At 54.3% G+C, this 22,871-nt stretch overlaps 1 protein-coding gene across 1 annotated transcript; it reads right to left on the reverse strand.

Moving 5' to 3' along the window:
* Positions 1–245: 245 nt before the first annotated feature.
* DUOX2 (dual oxidase 2) lies at positions 246–22,844 on the reverse strand. The gene is made up of 35 exons (XM_040077486.2): positions 22,777–22,844; positions 21,860–21,922; positions 18,244–18,335; positions 17,450–17,533; positions 15,798–15,962; positions 14,975–15,162; positions 13,753–13,954; positions 13,062–13,228; positions 12,917–12,977; positions 12,701–12,797; positions 12,419–12,506; positions 11,964–12,066; positions 11,630–11,793; positions 11,000–11,166; positions 10,721–10,839; positions 9,821–9,958; positions 9,494–9,607; positions 8,702–8,904; positions 8,322–8,507; positions 7,675–7,900; positions 6,982–7,075; positions 6,595–6,770; positions 6,277–6,343; positions 5,753–5,848; positions 4,844–5,022; positions 3,769–3,999; positions 3,453–3,552; positions 3,286–3,335; positions 3,029–3,156; positions 2,669–2,822; positions 2,298–2,530; positions 1,988–2,146; positions 1,632–1,787; positions 1,359–1,487; positions 246–967 (listed from the first exon to the last, which is right to left on the reverse strand). The coding sequence occupies exons 1-35, from the start codon at positions 22,842–22,844 to the stop codon at positions 845–847; spliced, it is 4,770 nt and encodes a 1,589-aa protein (XP_039933420.1). The 3' UTR covers positions 246–844.
* Between the last annotated feature and the right edge of the window lie 27 nt (positions 22,845–22,871).

The following is a 22,871-nucleotide window of genomic DNA, read 5'->3' on the forward strand; positions in this document are numbered from 1 at the left end:
ATTTTCCTGTGGGCTGGAGTTAGTGCACTGTGCCAAGAGCAAGGCCAGCACTCTGCCACAAGTATTACAAGTCTCCAGGTGACCAAGATCCAACTACAGGAGGCGAGAAAGTGTTTTAAGACTTCAGTCAGCTTTATTTGAGCTCAACCACAGCCTGTAAAAGCAGCAGTGATGCAAAGCCAGGCATTACTTAAACAAGCACACCCTGATCAAAGGACTGTGACACTGCTGAAAGAAGCCTGTGCAAACACAACTAAGACCCTGTGAAAACCCAGGGAAAGCTTGGAGAGTTAACAAGCAGGCACTTGCATGTGGAAGGAAGGAAGAGTATGTGAGGAAAGCTGTTTCAAGAATAGGGATAGGCATGGAGCTCGCTGGCTCCTCACCCCGTCTGTTCACCACATAGCTCTTGGAACAAAGTGCTGTGAATTCAGGTTGTGCAGACACCAAGCTGTTCCCCAAAGCTGGTCAGAGACACTCCCTGAGTCCCCCAGCACAGCACAAGCTCTGTCTTATGTGATGGAGGTGGCAGAGCTGGGTTTAACCCAGAGTGGGTTTTTGGATTGGGACACACCAGCGTGACCCTGGGCATGGGGCTGTGTGGATGGTGGCAGGACGCCCTGGGCTCAGGGGTTCACACTGGGGCCATGTAGGGCACTGCTGGGATGGCAAGGCTGTACTAGCACACTGGTCTCTGCTCTGCAGCTCTCAGTATCCCTGCTCTCGGCTGTGGACGGCTTTCACCTGGGGAGGGTGGTTGGGTGGGAGCTCAGGACCATGGCTGCTAGGTGCTGGGGAGAAAAATTGCAGCTGCAGCCAGAGGGTGGAACAGTGTGGGGTAGGGTCAGAAATTCTCGTAGTGATGTGCAAAGTAGGTCTGGTCCTTCTTGTTCATCTGCCGGCAAGCCTGTTCCACACTCTTTGTCATCCCGGGCGGGCCACAGCTGAACACCCCGATCTTTTGCACCTGGGGAAGGAGGGAGCCAAAGGGGTCAGACTGCAGCACCACTTCTCCCCACAGTCCAGCCCCTCTTGATCCCCTGCTCTCTGACAGCTTCGGGCATGTCAGCCTCCAGGGGCTTTGCGGGAGGTTATCACATTCCCATGGAGCTGCCGGGGCCATGAAGGAAGGATGGGAGCCGGAGTCCTGCAATAGCAGGGAGTGTTTGGCTGGTATGGGGTATTGCTAACTCCTGCAGCTCAGCCTGGCCCCAGAGGGAAAGCAGGATTCATTCCCCTTCCGCCCTGTTCTCGGTGCAGATGCCACTGAAATCTCCAGGACCTTGGGGACAGGCTGGGACCAATCCTCCACAATGGTCAGTGGATGCACCTCCTCCTGTCCCCAGCCAGACACTGACCTCAGGGTGCACCTCCTGCAGTGAGCTGAAAAAGGGTACGAAGGGAGGGCGCCCAAAGTGGGTGATGGAGCGCAGGCCCGTGAACAGGCTCTTGTTCAGCACCTTCTGGAAGTGCCGCTCGCAGATGTACTGAAAGAGAGATTGCTGCATATTAGATGGCCCAGCACAGCCCAGCGTGGCCCTGCACGGCATGGCACGGCATGGCATGGCATGGCATGGCATGGCATGGCATGGCACGGCATGGCATCCTCCCCATTAGGTGCCCAGGCTCACCAGCATGGTGGTGCGCAGATCGAACTTCTCGGCCAGCTGTGTGATGTAGATGTGCACAGAGACCAAGTTGTTCTTGTCTGACTCTTCCACCTCCCGGATGATGTCCGTCAGCCACTCAAACTGCCGCTGCGTGCGCGTCACCCAGATGAAGTAGATCTGTGGCACATTGGAGTGAGGCCCAGAGTGAGGCCAGCATCCTTATGAATGTCTACGGACTCCACGGAGGATTTTACCCCCAAAGAGGCCAGCAGAAGTAGGAGGCATCTCAGAATCACTGAATCAAGTTAGGTTGGAAAGGACCTCTGAGATCCTCGGGCCCAACCTCTCAGGGGGGCTTGTCTTTCGGATACTCTTACCTTCTTACACAGCACCTTGGAGTTTATGGATGACTTGAAGACCAGGTCCTTGAGAATGGATGCAAAGGGTGTCACCCCGATGCCTCCTCCCACCAATACCGACACCTCAAACTTGTTCCACTCCTGGTGGCCCTCCCCGAAGGGCCCGTCCAGGTACAGCTGGAATAGAATCAGCTGTTAGCAGGTCTCTGCTTGCCCAGGTCTTGGAAGCCCTCAGGGCTGGAGAAGTGCCTCAGGTTTGGTACAACCCGTTGCCGAGATGCTCTTGGGCTCAGATGTCCCCATGGCTGACATCCTGTGCAGGGCTCACCTTGGGCAGCGTTCCGAGGAGGGCCAGGTTCTTGGGAGAGTAGAGCTCCCGCAGACGGGTGGTCCAGGGCCCAACGGCGCGGATGTGCAGGCTCAGCGTGTCATCGTGCGGAGCTGAAGTCAGAGTGAAGGGGTGGTACTCGGTGGTGCCCAGGGCCACGCAGGCGATGCGCACCCACTGCCCAGACTTGTAGTCAAAGTCCTGTGGCCGCTGGAACTCTAGGTGGGTGACATCTGTGGGGAGATGGGGGATGGAGCTCCGTTAAGTTGGAGACGTTGAGGAGATGATGTTCCTGCATCGCTGCAGCCCCTGATGCTCTTGCGGGGAGCCTGGGCTGGGCTGGTGCTGTGTGGCCAGGGATGCTGTGGTACCTGAGGGCAGGAGCTCAGCTTTCACCACGCTGATCTCCACCTTCTTCCTGCTCAGGCTGTGCAGCTTGTCCGCACTGTAGATGAGAGCTGGGATGATGAAGTAGATGTAGAAACGGGGCTGCTGGATCAGTGCATAGCTGCCATGGATGATGACCTGGGCAAGAAGCAGAGCCCTTTAGCAAGGCGAGTCATCGCCCCAGGGATGATTTGGCGCCAGCTCAACAGCAATGGGGAGCCAGGACTGGGGCTACCGTCTCCCTTGGGAGTACCCCAAGCTATTCCATCTCATCTCAATGAGACCTGACCTACTGGCTTGCAGTGCATTGGCACCATTCCGCCCCTCCAGCCCAAACCCTTTACCAGGATGTAGAGCACCACGTAGAGATGGTGAGTGATCCAAAAGCCCTTAAAGCTGACGCGCCGGAAGTGGTGGGTGGCAAACACGTACATGACAGCAAGGACCACGAGCAGCAGCACTCCTGTCATGCCTGTGAGAGGAAGAGTTGGGAGGCCCTGTGGGGGAGAATGGGGCAGCCCCATAGGGGCTCTAACTGGACTGGGCAGAGGCTGCCCATCCTGGGCACAGGTGGGCAGGTCTGTCTGCTGGGTGTTCTCACCTGGAACAGTCTGGAAGAACCACCAGTAATATTTCTGCGGGAGCTGTGACCTGGAGAAGGACAAGAGATTGCACCATGGAGTGACCAGAATGAACAAATGGTTTCCATTTTCATTTCTGTCCATTCCCAGGACACCCTGCCTGAACTCTGCTTCAAATTCCACCTACCCATCATTTGTGAAGACACTGGAGAAGAGGCAGGACAGCACACTGAGAGGTGTGACTGAGAAGATGTAGACATTCACTACATGACCTGCAGTGTGGAGCACTGTAAGAGACAGAAACACAGAGAAAGAAGCATGACTTGGTGTGGACAGAGTTGTGTCAGACTCTGCTGATGTCCCCAGCGACCCGGAGATTCCTCGACTTCCATAGTGGAGGCATCTATGTCTCTGCAAGGTCTTTAAGCCTCTGCCTGGCCCTGCCATGGTGTGATGGGCTGGTCCTCTGCTCGCGGGTGGCAATCCCCCAGCAGCCCCCCTACCTGAGAAGATCAGGGCTGCCATGGCAATCCAGCGGTGGAAGTCGACGGCGGCGTCGAAGGGGATGTAGTGATTGAGGAAGGTCTCCCGCAGGACGGTGATGAGGTTGCGGCACATGGTGAGCAGGATGTAGGAGTACATGAAGGAGATGGAGGCAGCTGATCCCCGGGAGATGATGATCCCCACAAAGGTGGTCTGTGCAATTCCAGTGCTGGGGGATGCGAAGGCGTAGTCTGGAGAGAGAGAGAGAGCAGAGAGGGTGTCATGTGCCCAGCGCTGAGGGCCATCACCCCTCCTGCAACAAGGGGACAGCCACCTGCGTGGCTCCACCAAAAACGGGACACCAGGGATGGGTTTGTGTGGGGAAAGGGGCACAATGACCCAGAACTGCTGGAGGACAGGGTGTCCTTGGAGATCTAGGGAGGAGAATGTCCATCTGGGAATCTACACCTTGGGACTGTAGCCTCAGCTGAGGAATCCAATATCAGAGGTGTCCATAGACTGGAACGAGTCCAGTGGAGACCACTAGGATGGGTGGGAGCTGGCAGACATCACAGAGCTACGTCTATGGAAGGAAAAGGCTGAGGGAAATGGCCTTGTTCAGGCTGGAGGAGAGGGGTCAGGGAAGCTGGCTGGCTGCAGCCGTTTCATGGGCACACAGAGCAAGTCTTTCTCAGGGATGCACAGTAGAAGGATGTGAGCCAAGAGCACAGGTTTCACTGTAGAAAATTCAGGTTTGAATTCTTGAAATTCTTCATAGGGAGAATGGTGAAAAACCAGCACAGGCCCAGCAAGGCGGTAGAATCACCAGTGTTGGAGCTCTTCACACCTTCTCTAGACAAGGCCTTCAGCAGCCTCATTCAGCTTTGGAAAAGGGTTTCTCTGAGCAGAGCATTGGACCAGAGCCCTCCAGAGATTCCTTCTAACCTCAGTGATACTTTGAGGACCCTCAGTGCAGGGGAGGACCGACACTGTTGCCCAAAGTTGTGCTGGGCAAGCCCCCACCATGCCCCAGGCAAGCACCAGGTTTGAGGCACGAAGCCCACAGCCCCGCGGCAGGGCTGGCTGGGCACTCACAGTAAGCTCTCTCGGCAAAGACGCCAGCGGTGATGGCAGAGAAGAGGATGACACAGACGATGTGGCGCCGGTAATTCTCAACAAAGCGCTTGAACTCCTGGATCTTCTGCTGAACTCTGTTCCTCTCATACTTCTTCCGTTGTGCTTCCGTGTACAGACGCAGCTGGTACTGGTTAACCCTGGCAAATACAGCAGTGCTGGTGTCACCGTGAGGTTTCCCTGGCAAGCAAGGGCTCAGGGCCCAGGTTTGGGTTTCCTCTCAAAGCACTCCTGCACATCAGTGACAGGGGTGACCCGCAGAGCACACCGTCAGAGGGTGACCTCAGGTCAGCCTGCTCTACAATGCCTTCAAAAGCTGATAACAAACGTGACTCACAAATGAAACTGTAAAAGAAAAATTCACAGTAATATACAGCTGTCAAAAATTATTCACAAAAGGGGAATTCCCTTAACTGGTGCAATTAAGGCAAACTAAGATATTCCGGCCATCAATAAAATAACAACAGCTGAACTCCTTCCTTGAAGAAATATTGCTGCTGCCAGAGCAGGGAGGACCAAATTCTCTCCTGCAGCTCTTGTAGACAACCCAGGTGAACCAGCGGCAGACCAGGAAGCAGAGGAGCACAGACAGGAACTGTCAGACAAGACCCCTCTCTACAAACCACTATGCCAACCTCTGGAGTTGGCCACTTCATTTGTTTGGGGTTTTTTTGTAGAGACATATCACCCAGACCCTGCTACAGCACAGTCCTGCCAAGATGGGACTCTTTCTGTAGCTCCTTGGCCAATGAGTGCCTCCTTGGAGCAGTGCCATTCGACTGGAGGACCACCCACTCTGGCATGGAGATGTGAGAAACAGCAAACAGGATGAGCCCGAGCCCCAGACGCACAGCCAGCGAGAGGACTCACTTTCTTCCGGGTCTCTTCCTCAGTTCTTGGCCTTTTCGGTCCATGTGGTGACTCACAGTGTCCAGATTTGGGTCTTCCTTCTCCTCTGAGATGGTTCTGTGGAAATAGAGCTATGTCTAGCCCAAAGCTCTGTTTGCCAGAAGTCCTTGCCTAAATTTTCCCCTTTCCTCCATTTCCCATCTCAAGCTCAGCTCTTTCTCACAAGCCTGCCTCCATTAATTGCAATTGCACGTGGTCTGGATTCACTCCAAGATAACATCTCTCTCTGAAAAGCAATGCAGGACTCCCACCTCCACACAGAGCATGCAACAGGGCTCTGCAGGAGGCAATTCCTCCCTTCTGGCGTCGCCTGGGGAGGAGGACGGCAGCCCCACTGCAGCACCCAGCATGTGCTTCCTACCCCTACCCCAGCGCTGGGAGTTCCAACAGCTGGTGGGAGCATTTGTTGGAAGGTTTGGGATGAAGGATAGATGTGAGCTAGGGCAGCAAGAGAAGGAATAGCAGTGCTAAGGAAGGGAGCTTACCCTTTTGGCTCTTTTTTTATGAAGGAGACACAGTTGTGCAGATTTTGCTTGAACACCTCAGGGACACCTTTGAGGAGACAAAAGGACAAACAGCCTTCCAGAAGGTGCAAGACAATGTTTAGGAATCTCCTGTGGGCAGGGAAAAACTCTGAACTGACCCAAACACGTCACACATGAAGCAACAGCTGATGCCCCACTACTGCCGTTGAGGTGGGGAGATTGATGGGCCAGGATTTGAGAGTTCCATTTTGGGTGCTGGTCATTGCCTCCAGGACCTGGGGCAGGACATGGGGCGTCCCACTGCTCGTGGCCACTGACCTTTGACGCAGAGCTGGGTGAGCCGAAGCTCGTTGTCGTGGTCCCGCAGCATGTAATGGAAATTCTCCCATGTCAGCTCATCCTTGTCCTGAAATCCAGAGGCCTGGAACATGGACTCGGTCACCTGCTCTGCCTGTTCTCTTGACAGGCAGTTGTTGGAGATCTCAATGAAGGACCTGGAGCAAAGAGGCGAGATGGGAACACCAGGTGAGTCCCTCAAATAACACAAGGCAGAGTCCCAGACCGGCTTCATGAGAGAAATGGGCCCTTGGTCGCAAGTGTTGAGTCCACGGTCTTCATGGGGCCTGAAGCACAGAAACTGGGAGCTGCTTCTGAAGACATGTCTATGAACATTGTGGAAACATTAGGAGAGGGGAAGAAGAGTACCTGACCATCCTCAGAAACTCCTCCTTGGAGAGGAACCCATTCTCATCAATGTCATACATCCTGAACATCACCTTGGACTTCTCCTCTGGGGACCCTGGTGGGGAGAGGAAGAGGCAAAGTAAGAACAAGATCCTATTTTAATCAATAAAGATGCTTTCATATGTTGTTTTTGATTGTCTGGACCCTGAAGCAGTAAAGTCCCACCCTCCTACTTGACTTTCTCAAGTGCAAGGTGCAATATTGGGTAGACACACATTCTTTCTTGTGCATTATTTTTCAAAGTCTAAGTGTGCTTTTGCAGAGCAATGATTTTTCTGGGAGTTGTTTTGATTGAGTCTGGCACTCAACACCTCTGCCTATGAATCCATCATAAATTCCAGTGGTCATTTAGGGAGAATCAGATATCAGGCACAGTTGGTATGATCTCTCAAGTACAGGATGCAGTGTCCCTTCAGGAGAAAGGGCAGACACGTCTGTGGCGGTAGAAGACATCTCCCCTCGTGAACCGTCTTCCAGAAAACACAGTTATGTTGTCATGCCCCATAACCCAAGCTGAAGCTGTCCTGAGTGAAGGAAATTTTAATCTGTAGCAGTGTCTACAGGTTGACCTGCTGGGTGAACCTTGTCTTCCACTCTGACAGAGCCTAGGAATGGGTCCAAGGGCAGCAGATGGAGGCAGTAACCAGCTCCCACCTTTCATGAAGACCGCCAAGATGTCCAGGAACTCCCGAAAGGAGATGTAGCCATTGCCATCTTTGTCAGCCAGGGAGAACATGGAATCCACAAACATGGAATGGTCCTTGAGCCCCAGGGCTTCAGCAAACTCAGCCCTGCTCAGCTCACACATAAGAGACTCCTTTGCCTTCTGTGAAGATTCAAAGCTGAGCTCCCCGGCATCGGATCTGTCAATTTCCAGCACCTGCAGGGTGTCCCACAAAAGAAAGACGGTAAGTGATGGCAGAACAGAAGGCTGGTGTTTTCTTTCTGACCTATTGCACAAAGACTGGTGGCTCTCTGGCACAAAACTCATGGCAGGTATCATGGAGAAAATCCCGCGTCTCTCCTACGCAGTGTGGCTTTTCACTCTCCCGTGTCTGACCACTTTGGAGACCTGTTACACCACCCAGTAGTCTCTTTGCTACTTTAGACACTTGTATCACTGCAACAGATCTCCCTTTGTCTTCTGCAAAGGAAAATGTCCCTTGGTCCTGGAAGGATTGGCAACTTCCTTGTGTGTGGTTTACCAGCTCTTACAAAGAGCACTAACCCCAATGTTCATTGCTTAATCAATACAGAAATACCTTCCCCCGTGCATCAGGGCTTGCTACACCTCTACACACCTGAGCAAACAGGTGCCTGAAGAAAGTCTCCAGAATTTGTTTTCTCTGCTCCTGGGTGACTGCTCGTTTCATCAGGCTCTGCTCCTTCATCTCAGACAGATGCAGGTCAAATCTGCTCTCCTTCAAGTAGCTTGCCAGCTTCCCGACAAAGGTGCTCCTCTCAGCCTCTTCATTGAAGAGCAGCACCTGCAAAGGACCCACCGACTGGCTATAATCATCAGAGGCTCAGCTCCATGGTATTTGCTGGACCTGGTGGTTCTCAGGAGGCCACAACCTCCCTTCAAGGACTTACATTTCTCCCAGTGCCCCCAGCTGAGTCGTGCAGAGGACTGTGGAGGGTCCAGGGGCAGGTGTCACAACCCAGGCACCATGGTACCTACCAGGTCATACTCCTTGGGGCTCTTCAGAAGCAGAGCTTTGTTCCCTTTGTTGTTGGAGAGGATGACCTCCACTCTTTGGTGGGCCTTCAGGTTGATGCTCCGCAGCACAGACCCTCTGCTATCCAGCACTTTGAGCACTTTGTCAGCTTGGAGCTGAATGTAGACAGGAGAGTTGTCTCTCTTGGGCCCATGCCACTCCATGGCTGGTGGGAGAGAGCACAGGACTCAGCTGGAAAGGTTCCTACTCATCTCAGAACCTCCCTCACCAAGAGGCAGTTTGGGAGTGATTTCATGACCCACCATATCTTAACGGAATAATGATGATCTCCTAACTGCAGAGCTGAAGCCCAAGGACACAGGGGGAGTACCAACTATGGGGTAGGGAGGCAGGATTCTTCAATGTACAGAGCAAGGAGATACTGTCCCTGTCCTGGAGCTATTGGTGCAATTGCTCTACACAGGTTTCCTTCAGGCAGGGTGTGATCTGGGGAGGATTGGAAGTACAGGGGCATAGGATGACTCAGGTTGGAAGGGCATCTTGCCCAGCCTCCTGTCCAAGGTAGGACAAGCTGCAGGTCAGTCTGCTCAGTGCTTTATCTGGTCAGGTCTTGGATAGGATGTGCTGCCAAGTTCTCTGGGCTCCCTGTTCCACTGCTTGACAATGCTCATGGGGAAACAGTTCCTCCTTACATCCCATCTGGGTATAAGCCCCAGGCCCAGCCCTGTCTCAGTGTGTGCCCCGACTGCAGCAGCATCAGGAGATGCCGCACAGGGCTGGCAGTGCCACCTTACCGTGTACGGCCTCGCCGGACACCTCCCTGCGCACGCTGGCGCCCTGCTTCCTCTGCAGCTTCTTGAAATCTCTCTTGCGGAAAGCAGCAACAACCCAGGCAACAAACAGAGTCACTGGGGACACACGGGAGAAGGAGGCATGAGAGATCACAGAGCTCCTTTCCCTTTTGGCTCCCTCCTAGCTGCCCAAGGACCCTGCCAGCTCAAGCACCTCCAGTAGTGACCAGAACTCAGCAGCTCCTGCTGGGAGGTGCTTTGTCCGTGGGCACTCAGCCCCTTTCTCTGGTGAAGAGAAGAGTGACAGGAAGAAGAAACAGAGTGACAAACCCAGGGGCAGACAGCAGAGGACAACGATGATGATCCCGAATCCTGCACCACTGCCTGCAAAGTAGTCCAGCACCACCATGGGCGTGCAGTTGGCCAGGTGTTGGGCTGTCAGCTGCTGGGGCTGGGGGCACGGGTCCCCTGCAAGGGGGAAACAGGCTGTGAGTGTCACTGACCTTGTACCCAGCTCACCCGCATCACCCCCAGGAACCTCTGCATTTAGATGTTGATGGGTTCATGGCTGAGTGACCCAGCCCTGCAGAATTGGGGTGCTTGATTTAAACTCCAGATCTCGGGGACAGCCCTTGGGTTTGAGTTCAACCCTTGCCTGCCAAAGCAAACCAAGCACAGAACTGGACTCGAGTGCTCTGGAGGTTCGGCACCATCACCCCTCCTGTTGGGATGGGCTGACCAAGAGGCACCCTGGGCCACAGCAAACTGGGGCTCAGAGCCTCCGCTCATCTGGGTGCTGCAAATCCAGGGAGTCCTCCTGGTGTGATTACAAGGAACGTACACCAAGGGAACAGAAACACCTTGCAAGGTCTGGAATGTTGCCCAAGTGAAATGCTTACGGTAAACGGGAAGAGTGTGGCAAGATTCCAAGAGGAAAAAGCATTTTGCCAAATATGCAAATATGCATTTTCCTCTTGGGATCATGCCTGCACTTCAGCCCTCTTTCAACATCTGCACCACGCATCAACATCTTGTCACAAACAACCCTTGCATTTTGTGCCTGTTTTGCTGACTTAGGGTCATAGCAGGTGTGAGGCTTGAGAAACTCCAAACCTGATGTGTTCCCTGTGTCATTTACTCACCAGCGGTGTCACTGGGATGCCTCTGTTTTCCTTGTGCCTCGCTGGAGCCATTCCCTCCCTGTGCCCTCCCACTGCAGACTGCACTCACCCTCTCTCCAAACGAACACGTGGGGCTGGAGGTCTGTGGATTTGGCAGAGGTGACAGAAGTCAGGACGCTGTGAAAGGTGGTGTTACGGATCTCCCTGATTTCCTCCTCTGTGAACAGCCTGAGGAAAAGGACATGGAGATAAGTGGTTGCCCCCAGAGTCACTGACCAGCAACAGGAGGGAACTGAGGAAGCTGGAGGACGCTTTTTCCTCCAGCCCCAGTTTCCATGTTTGCACTGGGGTTTGCAGAGCAGCTGCCAGACAGGGACAAGGCCATTACCCATTCTCGGTGTTTTCGAACCAAAACCTGTCGCTATCACGCAGGCGCACAAACTGTTCCAGGATGATGGTATAGAAGAGGGAGCCATCAGCCTCCAGCATGCCTCCAGGGAGCAGCTCCAGCCCAGCCATGTTGTTGGCATACAGGGCAGCGACCTTCTGCAGGACCTGGTGAGAAACCCCCACCACACATCTGTGAGCACAGGGAATTCTGCCAGGGCATTGGAAAGGGTTGGCAAGCCTTAGGAGGGGTAAGGAACATGCATTTCCCAGGCATCACACACATCTGTGGGCTGGGAGGATGCTGAGCCTCACACAGCCTCGAGCTCATGGCTTGAACTTAAGCACCTGAGCATCACTCCCAGAGCATCTCAGCTCTAGGAGGAGCAGAGTGCCTGTTAGCACGGGAGTGCAGCACTAGGGCAGGATGGCTTATCCATGCCATGTAATTACACAGTTACCCCAATGCAAGGATGAAAATTACACAGTTACCCCCCTGCAGGCATGAAAATCAGCCAGGGCAGGACATGCACTGATCTCCCTACGATGCTGCAGAACTCAGTTCCTGCCTGGAATGTCGCATCATCCTTTTGCCCACATACATTCCTTTTCCAGACCGGTTCCCTGTTACCTGTGGCTCCAGGTGTGGGGCAAGGTTTGACCAGTTTTGGAGAGGTTTCAACCCAAAACGCTGCCGGGCTTGGTTATAGGTTGGCAGGCCAAAGTCTCGCCCACGCTGAACCCAGCTGGCCACGTAGTCGGTGCGGGAGTACTTCAGGGGCCCATACCAGTAATCTGTGGGGGACATGCTTAGTGAGTCCTGTAGCTCTCTGCACTTCCATTAAGAAGGCTGAAGCGATGGTTGGGTGCTGATGGAGGAAGCAGTGGGATTTCCCCCCCAACCTTGCCCCCAGCGCAGCCCCAGGTGTGGGGGTCCCCCACCACAGCACAGCTGCAGCACAGACCTTGGAGATCTTCCACCACAATGTTGTCCTCCCGCTCTGCTATCTGTGAGCTCATCCCCAGCAGGAGGTTGTCCACATCTTCTGCCTGCTGCAGCCCAGGGCTCTGAGAGGCATGGAAGAGCAAGTGATTCCTCTCGCAATGAGGGAGGACAGAAAGCAGCCCCACAACCCTGAACTGGTGCCCCCAGGGGTGCAGATTCATGGCATTGGGGAATCGGGGACCTCTTCCAGGCTCATTTTCTCCACATCAGGTCAGCCTTGAGGTCTGAGCCTGACACAGCTGAAGGCTGGGGTTGCTGTGTGGGGAGGACCTCTCACCCCTTGTCTGGCTGTCACACTCTGCACCCAATTTCCCTTACAGACCCCTGTGGAGTGCTCCGTAACACAGAGCGAGGGATGAAGCCCCCTGGCCAGCCTGCCACATCCTCAGGACCCCTGTGCTCCCTCCCCCCTACCTCTCTGCTCCAGTAGCTGTTGCAGAGCCGCACTGCTGGGAATGAGCCACTGGAGAGAGACACGTTCTGGAACCGGCACTTGGTGTCTCTGGAACAACAGAGAAGGATTGAACCCACAGTCCTGAGCCAGGAGCTGTCAGGGCTTGGCTGTCTCAGCCGAGGGCAGGACATGGGGAAGGGACAGAGACCATCCCAAAAAAGACCATTCCCAGTCACCAACCCAGCCTGGGCATCTCCTCCCCTCACACAGGCAGTCCCGTAGTCCCTCCAGGCTGCTCCTACCTCTTGTAAACACCTGGAGGCACCATGGTGGCCAGGAATTGCCCCGCAGCTGCCACAAACTCTGGAGAGAGGCTGGGGTCCAGGTGTTGCTGGTAACCTGTGGGGCAGCAGCAGGCTGGAGGGAAAAGGGGCCAAGCTCCCTCTCCCCACCCAGCCACCAGCTGCCCTGGTCCCCCTTCCCCTGTTTCCAGCACTCCGTTGCCAGCCTGCCCTCACCTCGGTACTCCGGGACCCGTGTGCCCAGCAGGGTCGGCAGCCACTCGTACAGAACAATGCTCTAGGGAACAGGGAAGCCAGGTCAGGGCCAGAACCATGCAAGATGCTGGGGGGTCCAGGAGAGCCAGGGGCTCCCATCCCTCACCTGGAAAGTGGCGATGACCCTCTTGCGAGTGTGCTGGAAGAGATCCTCATCGGACCAGGCAGGATGCTCCTGGGCCAATGCTGTGGCCAGATGGTTGTGGTACCGAAACCAGGCGATGCTCTCAGCCTGCAGGAAGGGGTTCTCATTCCCCCAGGCACTCCCCAGGTCTGCAAGAGCACCATCAGCAGGGGATGTCACCACTGGGTCTAGCTTTGCCCATGGCTGGAGGAGCACACCCAGCCCTGTGGATCCAGCCCAGCGTCCCCTTGTCCCCTCGCCCTTCCTTCCTCCCCAGGCAGAGCAACAAACCGGGCAAGTGAGACGCAGCACCAGGCCTCCAGCACGGGCCAAACGTTGGGCAGGTGAGGAATACAAAGCAAGCCGAGAGGCTTTGTATCAGCAGCAGCCCTTTTCCCCAGAGGGGTTCACCTGGGATCAGAGCTGGTCTCTGACACGGCTGCCTGGGCAGGTGGCCCCTGGAGTTTCTGGTGTGTCCTTGCTGGGGCTCAACTCTTCCTCCCCCTTGGGAAACTGCCTGCTCTCCCACAGCCCTCCTGACCCATATGTCCTGCCTCCCTGCATCTTCTGCTCTCGCCCCTCTCCTGGGGTCCACTCAGGGCTCAGCTCCAGGGATCTCCTGCTCCCCCTGCTCCCAGTCAGGAATGAAAAGCTATTGGAATGCCACCATTACCGTAGATCCCTTGGGGACCGCCCTGTCCCGTGGACGGATCCAGTGCCTTCCACATGGGAACCCTCCCGTCCGTCTGCCTTGGGAGGCTCCTGTTGGGCCCTGATGCCAGCTGTCCCCCCAAGAAACTCCTCAGGGCATCACTCCAGGAGTGTGAGGGGCCGTAGATGGAGCTGCCATCCAGCCAGCCGGTCATCTCGTTGGTCTAGGGCAGGCACAGGGAAGAGGCATTAACAGGTACCAGGATTTCACTGGAAAGGTGTGAAAAAGGAAGTCTGGAAAGCCTGAGTCTGTCTCTTTTGTTCTTGCAAAGCAATCTGTTTTAACCCTATTTTAACAAGAGCTCTCAGGAAGCAAATAAATACACAGACAATCTCTGTGCAAACTTCAGGAATTAGTGCCAGGTAGGGCAAAAGACCAGGTACAGGCTTTTCAAAAGCACTTTTGGGGTTGTTTTTTTCCCCAGTTATTTTGCCTGTGCCCGAAGCAGACATCTGTCAGTTCCTATGTAGGCTGGAAGGGGACTAAACCCATCTCTAGGGAAACTGGGAACACCTGAACTGTCCCCTCTGATCTCGCAGCAGGAAGTCCCACTGCTCCTGGCAGCAGGTGGAATATCTCCCTTGCCAAATGTTTGCATGGAAATGTACTTTTTATTCTGAAAACATGCTGGAGCTTCCAATTTTTTAAGCCTTTAAACGGTGATAAAAACATTACTTGCTAAACTGGTCTCTTCAGGGTTTGTCACGTGAAAGGTTTCACTTTGGTGATTTTGGCTGGGAAGATCTCCAGCATGAAAGAAATCTGGGGAACACAAGCAGAACAGCAAAATCCAGAGAAATAGGGGGAAAACCTGGATTTATTTTCCAAAATGACTGAAATTCAGGGAAGCACTGCAACTTTGTGGCAGTGCCAGCTCAGCTTTGTGATACGTTATTAAAGATAGGACTAGATGGCACCTGAAACAAGGTGTGATAATTAACTGACCTAATTACCTTTCTTTGTCCAGGAGGCTTTGACCTTTGGCAAGCACTACTGTTGCTCACTGTGAAACTTGGAAGTTGACTTTGGGCTCATTTCATTGGTTCAAACACTTGGGAGATGTATATCCTTAGGGACACAGTAGTGCTCTAGTTTTGTTTTTGCAAATAAATCATCTTGGCTGCTACAGACCCCGATGGTGGGATTTAGAGGAAAGGCAAAGAGCAGAGGAAACCACGCCTACCTGTTCCCGAGGGTTGTTGGGGCTCTGCCCCGTCCCTGCTGCCCAGCGGACGCGCTGGAAGGGCAGGACCACGTCTCCAGTGCCGGCTGGGTCAAACACTGGGTCTCCAGACGGGATGTAGATGTTGAGGAACTCAGCAGGGCAGCCGGGTTTCTCTATCTCCAGGATGTCCAAGAGCACGTGGAAACCTGACGGACACCAAAGCACGGTCAGCAGCTGCCAGGAGTGCTGCCAGCACCAGGAGCAGGACACCAGGGAGGGCAGCTGTAGGTGGGCTGAGGGGACCACTGTGTGCAGCAAGGGTGACCCAGGCCAGCTTGAACAGGGCTTGAAGAAACCTGGCCTAGTGGAACAAGATGACCATTGGGGTCCCTCCCAACCCAAACATTCTGGGATTCTGTGATTTCCCAGAGACAGACATCTCCAGACCTGAAGAGCTAAGACCCCACTGAGCTTCTGGGAGACAGAAAAACCTGCTCCAACTTGCAGCAGTTCAGCACAGCACAGCTCTTATTGGATCTGTCCGGTGTTTTTGCTGTGGGGCACCTCCACTGCTAAAAGAAATGAGGAAGTTCCCAGCTGAGAAATATCAGCACTGGGGCCAACTGGCAAAGGTCACCAAGAATCCACACAAACTCTCCCAGCTGGACAGTGCTGTGGCAAAGCCATACCCAAGGCTTTGTTTGTCTGATATCCACATTTGGATCTGCTGTGGAAGGCTGGGTCAGGAGCACCCCAATGCACGGCCTTGGGTGTGCGAGAAACCGACATTTTTCCACCCAAACCACCATTTTTCCAGTCGGTGTAGGGCCCCAGGTCTTACCGAAGAAGACAGCCAGCACGGTTGTGTTCCTGCGGGAGGGCAGCCCCGAGGGCCCTCGAGCTATGGCATTGCTCAGCTGGCGGGCGTTGGGCACCTGGGGCTCCTGCAGCGCCTGGTAGACGCCGTCTGCATAGTTGGCTGGCAGGAGACGCAGCAGCCTGGCTCCTGCAGCACCAAAAAAACATGGAATGGGTTCCGTGTACTCCCAGTGGGAGTCACAGCCATGGTGGGATACGTGGATGTGTGCTCAGGTCCCAGAAGACAGCGAGAGGATGGCACAGGCTCTTAGGGTGTAAGTTTTGGTGTCATCGCCCAAAACTTCTTGCAACACTGGGATCTCAAAACTCTTATAACCAGGAGGGATCCTCCATCCCCTGTATTCCTCTCCTCTGGTTGTCCTTCTCCCATCAGTGTGCATCCCTGTTGTTCCCTGGACGTCTGGGGTGGTGCTCCAGTGGGTAGCTGGAGCCATGTTGAGCTGTCCCATGTGGCTGTGCAATCCTACAAAAGTGTGGTGTTTGCCAGCACCGTAGGGAACAGGAGAGGAAACAGCCAGAGAGGCAGCGAGACAGGTGTGGAGATGAAACACCCCGACTTTGCACACACTGCCCGTCCCAAAACTGCAACGCCCAGAAGGCAGGAGGTCATTTCTCACTGATTTTGAAAGGCTTGTCAGCAGCGTGGTGGGCTCAATTTACTGGAGCTCCCCAAAACTGGGGGAAATCCTGAATTCCTGCCTTGGTTTGTGGCTTAGTTTCTATGTGTTGGTTTCCAAAAGTTAAGGTCTGATGTGTCTGCTCTAGAAGAGGAAGACCTGCTCTGCCAGGGCTGGTTTTTCCTGTCAGGCTTTGGTGTTACCAAAGGGCTGGTGGCACACGTGTCATGTGGACTCAGAGGAAGCTGTGCTACTGCCACTGCACCTTGGGCCAGTTTGTCACCAGGGCAGTGACTAACCTGGGCTGCCAGGAAGGAGGATTCAGAATCTTCAGTGTTTTAGATGAGATCCTGCCTGATCTGTCCTGGTCCCTGGCTCAGGGACATCTAGAGGTGAGCCTCTGGGCTGGCTGTAGGCACAAGGAAATAGTTCACCAGCGGCACAGGGAAATCCCGAATGCCTCTCCCGTTACCAACCAGGACATGGAATCAGCTCTCTGAAGGGCAGAAAATCAATAGCTTCAGCATGCCTGGACCACAAACTCTTCTGCCTTGTGTTGAATCCTGGTTGAACTGCATGTTGATTTTGGCTAAAGACGGGTTTTTTGCATCTCTGTGATCCCTGACCATCACAGAAACACCTGCTGAAAACAGCCGGGTCCTCCTTGCCTTGGATATTCTGAGTGATCGCACAAAGGCACAGCTTTGCTCTGGGACTGATCCAACACCAGCGTGAGCTGCAGATCGTTCCTGGGCCGCAGCAAAATGTGGCAATGCCCAGACATGGGCTGGCCCCTCCACACTGATCTAACAGGGCTCTCAGGTGCATCTAGGGACCACTGAGGGACATGGAAGGTGGCACTGTGTGCTGACCTGCCTGGTTCAGGCTCGGGTCAGAAAGGTTTCTGTCTCAGCCACAAAGCGAGCCAGATGCCCGAGGGGCAGCTCATCTCACTCCATCCCGTCCCACCCCTCCCGTCCCGAGGCCTGGCACTCACCCACGGAGCCGTGGCTGTGGTGCAGCAGGTTGTTGTACCAGCCGTCGTAGCGCTGCACCTCCCAGGAGATGCTCTCCTGGGCTCCTGGAAGGGACGAGACACACGTCATGAACAGCAAGAAAAAAGCATGAAACAAGCATCCACCATTAGAGACTTATATTTATATTGTGATCTTCTGCCATATTCTTTCTGAAGCTTCCCAAATATGCAGTTTTTTAGACAAGTTTTGCACTCCTTTTGAGGGACAATAGCTAAAATTAGAAATTCATGCTCGTGATCCTATGTCCCCAGAGCAATTTGTGGCCACCACCAGTCTAATCCCAAAAGACATTCCTTTTCTCCTTCCCTCTCATTGGATCAGAAACCTCTCCTTACTTCTGACTCCTACAATGTCCATGTGAGTCAAGGAAAGACTTGGTGCTTTTGCATCAGCCTTATTTCCTTAGTGCTAATTTTTATTACTTTTACTTTGTACTTTGCTAATATTAGCATAGACTTCCAGTTCCAGTTTCCAAGCTGTGTACTCATCTCAGCTGCCATAGGGCAGTCTCTCAATCTGCACTTTGCTCCTATTTTTCTTATTTCCTCAAAAACGGCATCATAGAATCATAGAATTTGTGTTGGAAGGGACCATAAACATCACCTGGTTCCATTCACCCTGCCATGGGCAGAGACACCTGCCGCTAGATCAGGGTGCTCTGATACGATGTCTGGTGGGTCAGAGGAAATTCCCCAGAGGAGCTTGAGCCCCCCAGGATCTCCCCTTGGGTTCCCTTCCCCAAAATCACACTTACTCCCCACGGTCCATGCTCCCACCAGAACCACAACCAAACTGAACATCATTGCTGCGGGTTGCATCAGCCACTGGGTCTTTGGAAGCAGCGACCTGCAAAGGGAGAGGAGAGGGAGGGAGCTGGAGGTGAGCTGTTCCCAGGGGTTGGAAACACGGAAAGACCAAAACCTCAGCTCCTTTTTGTGGTTTCTGCTGCTGGCGTCATCCATCCGCAGTGTCTCCTGCTTTGGGCTCTGGGATGTTGGCAGCAGTCGTGTGAGACCCCATCACCTTGGGGAAGTTCTGTCAGGATGTGTCAGCTGACCTGAGAACACCTTTCTGCTGGAGCAGGACTGGTGGCCCTGCCTTGGGGTATCCCAGTTACAGACTCACTGCTCCTCATCTCGTTGTGTCTGCTCTGTTACAGAAAGCTCTTCATTACAGAAACAGGCACGCTTCAGCTGGAAATTTTCCTGCATTGACCCAAATCCAGCTGTGAGCATGATGGAAAAGCCTCAGCACACAGTCAGACACCCTGAAGTGTGTGAGTACTGCAGATAAGACAACTTGATCCTCTCTGAGCTAACCTGATGGCTATCTCTCCTGACCAGCCTTCCTCATGATGCTTTACCACCTCCCTTTCCACAGAAGCACTGGAGCCAGAGCAGATTTCATCCCTGGGAGATGAACATTTAAAATCCCAGGCAACACCTGGCAGAAGAGAGGGATTTCCAATTCTAAATTGTGAAGTGATTTAGAGTCACAAATGTGACAATTCCACCTAACACTGGCTTTCCATGCACAGAAATGCCAAACCTGAATTCAACTCCAAGACAGGGTTTTCCACTAAATACGGCTCTCTGTCCCTGTTTCAGTGTGTATCCAAAGGTCAGCGCAGTTTCAGAAGAGCTGTGCTGCCAAGAGATGCAGCAACGCACAGCTTTCAGCTTTTCTTACACTGCTCTGTCTCATCCAAATTAATGGTTTTATTTTTTTTTCACTATTTAATTAAAACTTAAACAAAATCTGCATTTGGAAAGGCTTTCGCATTACCAGCAGCTCTGTAGGTTTTATTTTTGATTTCCTGAGAGCTGCACTGGGCATTTTTCTCCCATAAATCCCAGTGGTGCACACTGCAAAACATTAGTTCATGTTGCACTGTCTGCCTGGAAAACAAAGAGGTCTGAGACTTAAATATTATCATTAGCACTCACATTAATTACCCTCACCAATTTAAACACTCATCACCAGGCTGAGAGCAGAGCATGTAACCCGTGGTCAGTCCTTCTGCCAGAGATTCCTGGACTTTCGCATTAGAAAATAAGTTGTGTCTCAAGAAGCGACACTTCCACACCCCTTGACCACCACCACAGCTCTTCCATCCCACATCCTTTCCACCCCCCAGCCCTGTGCTGAGCGTGGTCTGGTGGATGTGAGGTTTATGTTGTGCAGCTGGTGGGAACTGGAGGCTCTGTCAGCCCCATTCCGTACAAAGAACACGAAAGTTTGGCTAATGGTGACACGGGGAGATGCCTGTGATCTCTGTCAGGAGTGGCAGAGTGCTGTCACCACCACCACATGGGACTGGCACTCTCCTGCCCGGGAGCTCTCCCTGTTGAAGCTGCCCTTTCCCCGAGCAGCTGTTGCCTTGTGCAGAGAGGTCCACACAGCCTCCCGTGCTGGAGAAAGCGAGGCACAGCTAGGGAGCCCAGAGACACAGCTGGATTTATCTCCTCCTGACTCCAAGCGTACAGTTTGTACACTCAGAGTGTGCCCCCATGCACAGTGAGGTCTGAAGGTGCCACAGAGGTGGCTCAGGGGACAGAGAGCAAAGCCAAGGCTCAAAGCACGTCACCACGGCCACAGCACAGATTGTCTCCCCCCTCCTCCTAGGTCTTCTCATAGAGTTCCAGCAGAACAAGTGTTTCAAAATTCCTTCTGTCACTGAGCACGCCTCCCTTTTCCTCAGGTATGGGAATTACTCTTGTCCCAAGCCGTGAGCCGAGATCAGGTGCCAGTTCTCATGAGCCCTTTATCTCCTTATGCCTCAGATATTAAAATCTACTGATTGCCTTATCAGTCCAAGGCTCTGGAGGTTTTCCAGCCTGGATCGTGGCCAATGTGGCCAGTAACAGTGGTGATCTTGCAGAGTGGAAGTCCATGGTGCAGCTTGCTGAGGGAAAGCTTGGCTAGTGGATTATTTCCACAGCCTTGTCAAGCTTTCCAGGAAATACTGCATTGATGAGCCCTCCAGACTCTGCTTTTCCACAGGTTCCCTGTGCCGCCTTTGGGAACTCATTCCCTTCCTCTGCATCTGGTGAAAGTAAGCTTGTCAGCCTTGTCTTCTCCCATCAGAGAGCATCCCTGTGCCCTGTCAAAGCCTGGAGTTTCGCACCCCTCCAAAAATCTTATGCCAGGTAGTGCGAACACCCAGCTTCCCACAGAGCAAGGATCTCCTGATCCACCTGATCCCAGCAGATCTGGCTCCCCTAAAGTTAGGGCTTCAGCCTCCAAGAGTGTCCTGGGCTCTCCCCAGAGCTGCAGGTCACCTGGGATTGTGGAACACACCGGTGTCCTAAGAGAGCATCAGCCCCACACCTGGGATTGTGGAACACACCGGTGTCCTAAGAGAGCATCAGCCCCATGGCAGAACCTGAGCGTGGTCACCCAGAGGACAGCAGATCCAAGGCATTCCAGAAGCCTGGAGCCTGATCCCTATGGTGATCCTTGTGAGCCACAGCTAATTTCTATCTCTTGCCAGCACTGGTGGGACACACTGGGGGCTGCCACCTTGCCCCACACACCAGTCGGTGCTGGGATTTCAGAACGGGCTGCACGTCGCTGTCGTTGGATCCCGGAGTATCCTCGACGCGAGCACCCTCCATGGACAATCTGCGCACAGGGATGAGTGGTGTCCCCAGCTTCCCCCTGGGGCCGGATGCCCCCGTGCCCCAGAGCACAGCAGGGACTCTGTTCCCTGGAGGAAGGTGCGGGGTCTCTGCCGTTCCTGCGGTGTCCTGACCCCACGCAGGGACACGCTCTGTCCCGCGCCTTCTCCCTCACCGGCAGGGATGTGCGTGGCTCCACCGCACCCTGCAGGTGAGGACACGCCCGGCCCCGGCTCATCGCCGAAAGCCCTCCGGCCCTCAGGACGCGCAGTGAGTGACATGGGGACACGGCCCGACCCCTTCCATCCCCCGGGCACGGCCCCATCCCAACGCGTCCCCGCGGCAGGAAAAGCAGGAGTGGCGGCAGCCCCTGTCCCCTCCAGAAGTGACAGCAGAACCCCCCGCAGGTCACGGCGTGCAGGGGACACGGCCGCCACCTGCGCTCCGGGCCCCGCAGCTTCCCGGCGTGGGAACACGCGCGGTCCCCATCCCGCGGACCCAACCGCACCCACGCAGGGGGAACACGCGCGGCCTCCGCCCCTCGCACATCCTTCCGAGCTGGGACACGCACGGCCCCCAGAGACACCCACAAGGGAGAACGCGAGTGTCCCTGACCCCTCTGTCCCCCCCCGCCCCCCACCAGCACGGCCGCGCGTATCCCCGGCGGTTCCATCTCCCTTTCCTCCGTGTGCCGCCGCTGTCAGGCAGCGCCAGGCGTGCGGCCGTGCCCGTGCCCGCTGTGCCGCTCACCTGCGTGCGGCGCTGCGCTGCGCTGCGCTGCGCTCACCGACGGCCCGCGCCCGCCGCCGCCGCCTATAAGAGCGCGCTGCGGGCCGGAGCCGCCCGAGCCGCCGCCCGCAGCAGCAGCAGCACCGCCAGGAGGAGGAGGAGGAGGAGGAGGAGGAGGTAGGTGGTGGGAGGGGGCGTCCCCCCCCAACCCGGCCCCTCTCTTTGCGAGCGGCCCCGGCTCGCAGCGGATGCTTCCCGTCTGCAGCGAACCCTCGGTTTCTACTATCCCACCCTGTTACAGGGTCAGGAAAGTGCAGCGAGCTTGCCCCCTCGCCCTTCTTTCCCCACCTGCGAATTGCGGTTCCGAGGATTCCGTTTCCAGGGGACTGAATCCAGTTTCCAAGATTTTTTAACTTTTTTTTTTTTTTTTTTAAACCAGCCCGCAGCCCTGAGCAACCCAGCTGGGATTGCTGCTGGCTCTGCCATGGGGAGTTTTTGGCTGAGCACTTCCAAAAAATCCTTTTATCTCCATTCATTCTGGAGCAGGAAAATGGAGATTCTGTAATGAGAAACTTCAGGGGTTTGGGCAAACTTTCTGCCTCCTTTGTTTTTCTCTCCTCTGAGTCCAGAACACAGAAACATAAGATTAAGCTGTCTGTTTCTGCTGAGCTGCTGATCCTTCCTTGAAGGTATTTCCAGTTTTTACCCCCTCCATACACAGAGGGAACTGCAGGGGCTCTAAGGTCACAGAAATGCTTTGGTGTGGAGGATGCTTTCCAAGGTGCAACAAGTTCCGTTTCTCCTCTCATGAGCTGTAGGCATCACTTTTCCACTTGAAAACTGCAAAAATACCTGAAGGGCAGCCAAGGGAGAAAGATGGGCAGACAGCAGAAGAGTGGTTTCCACGGAAATTCTCTATCAAACAAGTCCGAGCGTACGGAAATGCAAACACCAACTGGTGTTGGTTAAAAGTTAAATTTGGATTTAACAAAATAGCGTTCTCCATGCTGTATTCTGGTTTTTAATTTTTTAA

Source organism: Hirundo rustica, chromosome 13, assembly GCF_015227805.2.
Source record: "Hirundo rustica isolate bHirRus1 chromosome 13, bHirRus1.pri.v3, whole genome shotgun sequence".
Lineage (NCBI taxonomy): Eukaryota > Metazoa > Chordata > Aves > Passeriformes > Hirundinidae > Hirundo > Hirundo rustica.

Excerpts from the sequence above, each read along its gene's own strand:
- DUOX2 (XM_040077486.2), bottom strand. The coding sequence starts at position 22,844 with ATGGAGAACGCTATTTTGTTAAATCCAAATTTAACTTTTAACCAACAC. Across the intron at positions 18,336-21,859 it reads CAGCGCAGCGCCGCACGCAG|GTCGCTGCTTCCAAAGACCC; the intron begins GTGAGCGGCACA and ends CTCCCTTTGCAG. Across the intron at positions 8,905-9,493 it reads GTCCGGCGAGGCCGTACACG|CCATGGAGTGGCATGGGCCC; the intron begins GTAAGGTGGCAC and ends CTCTCCCACCAG.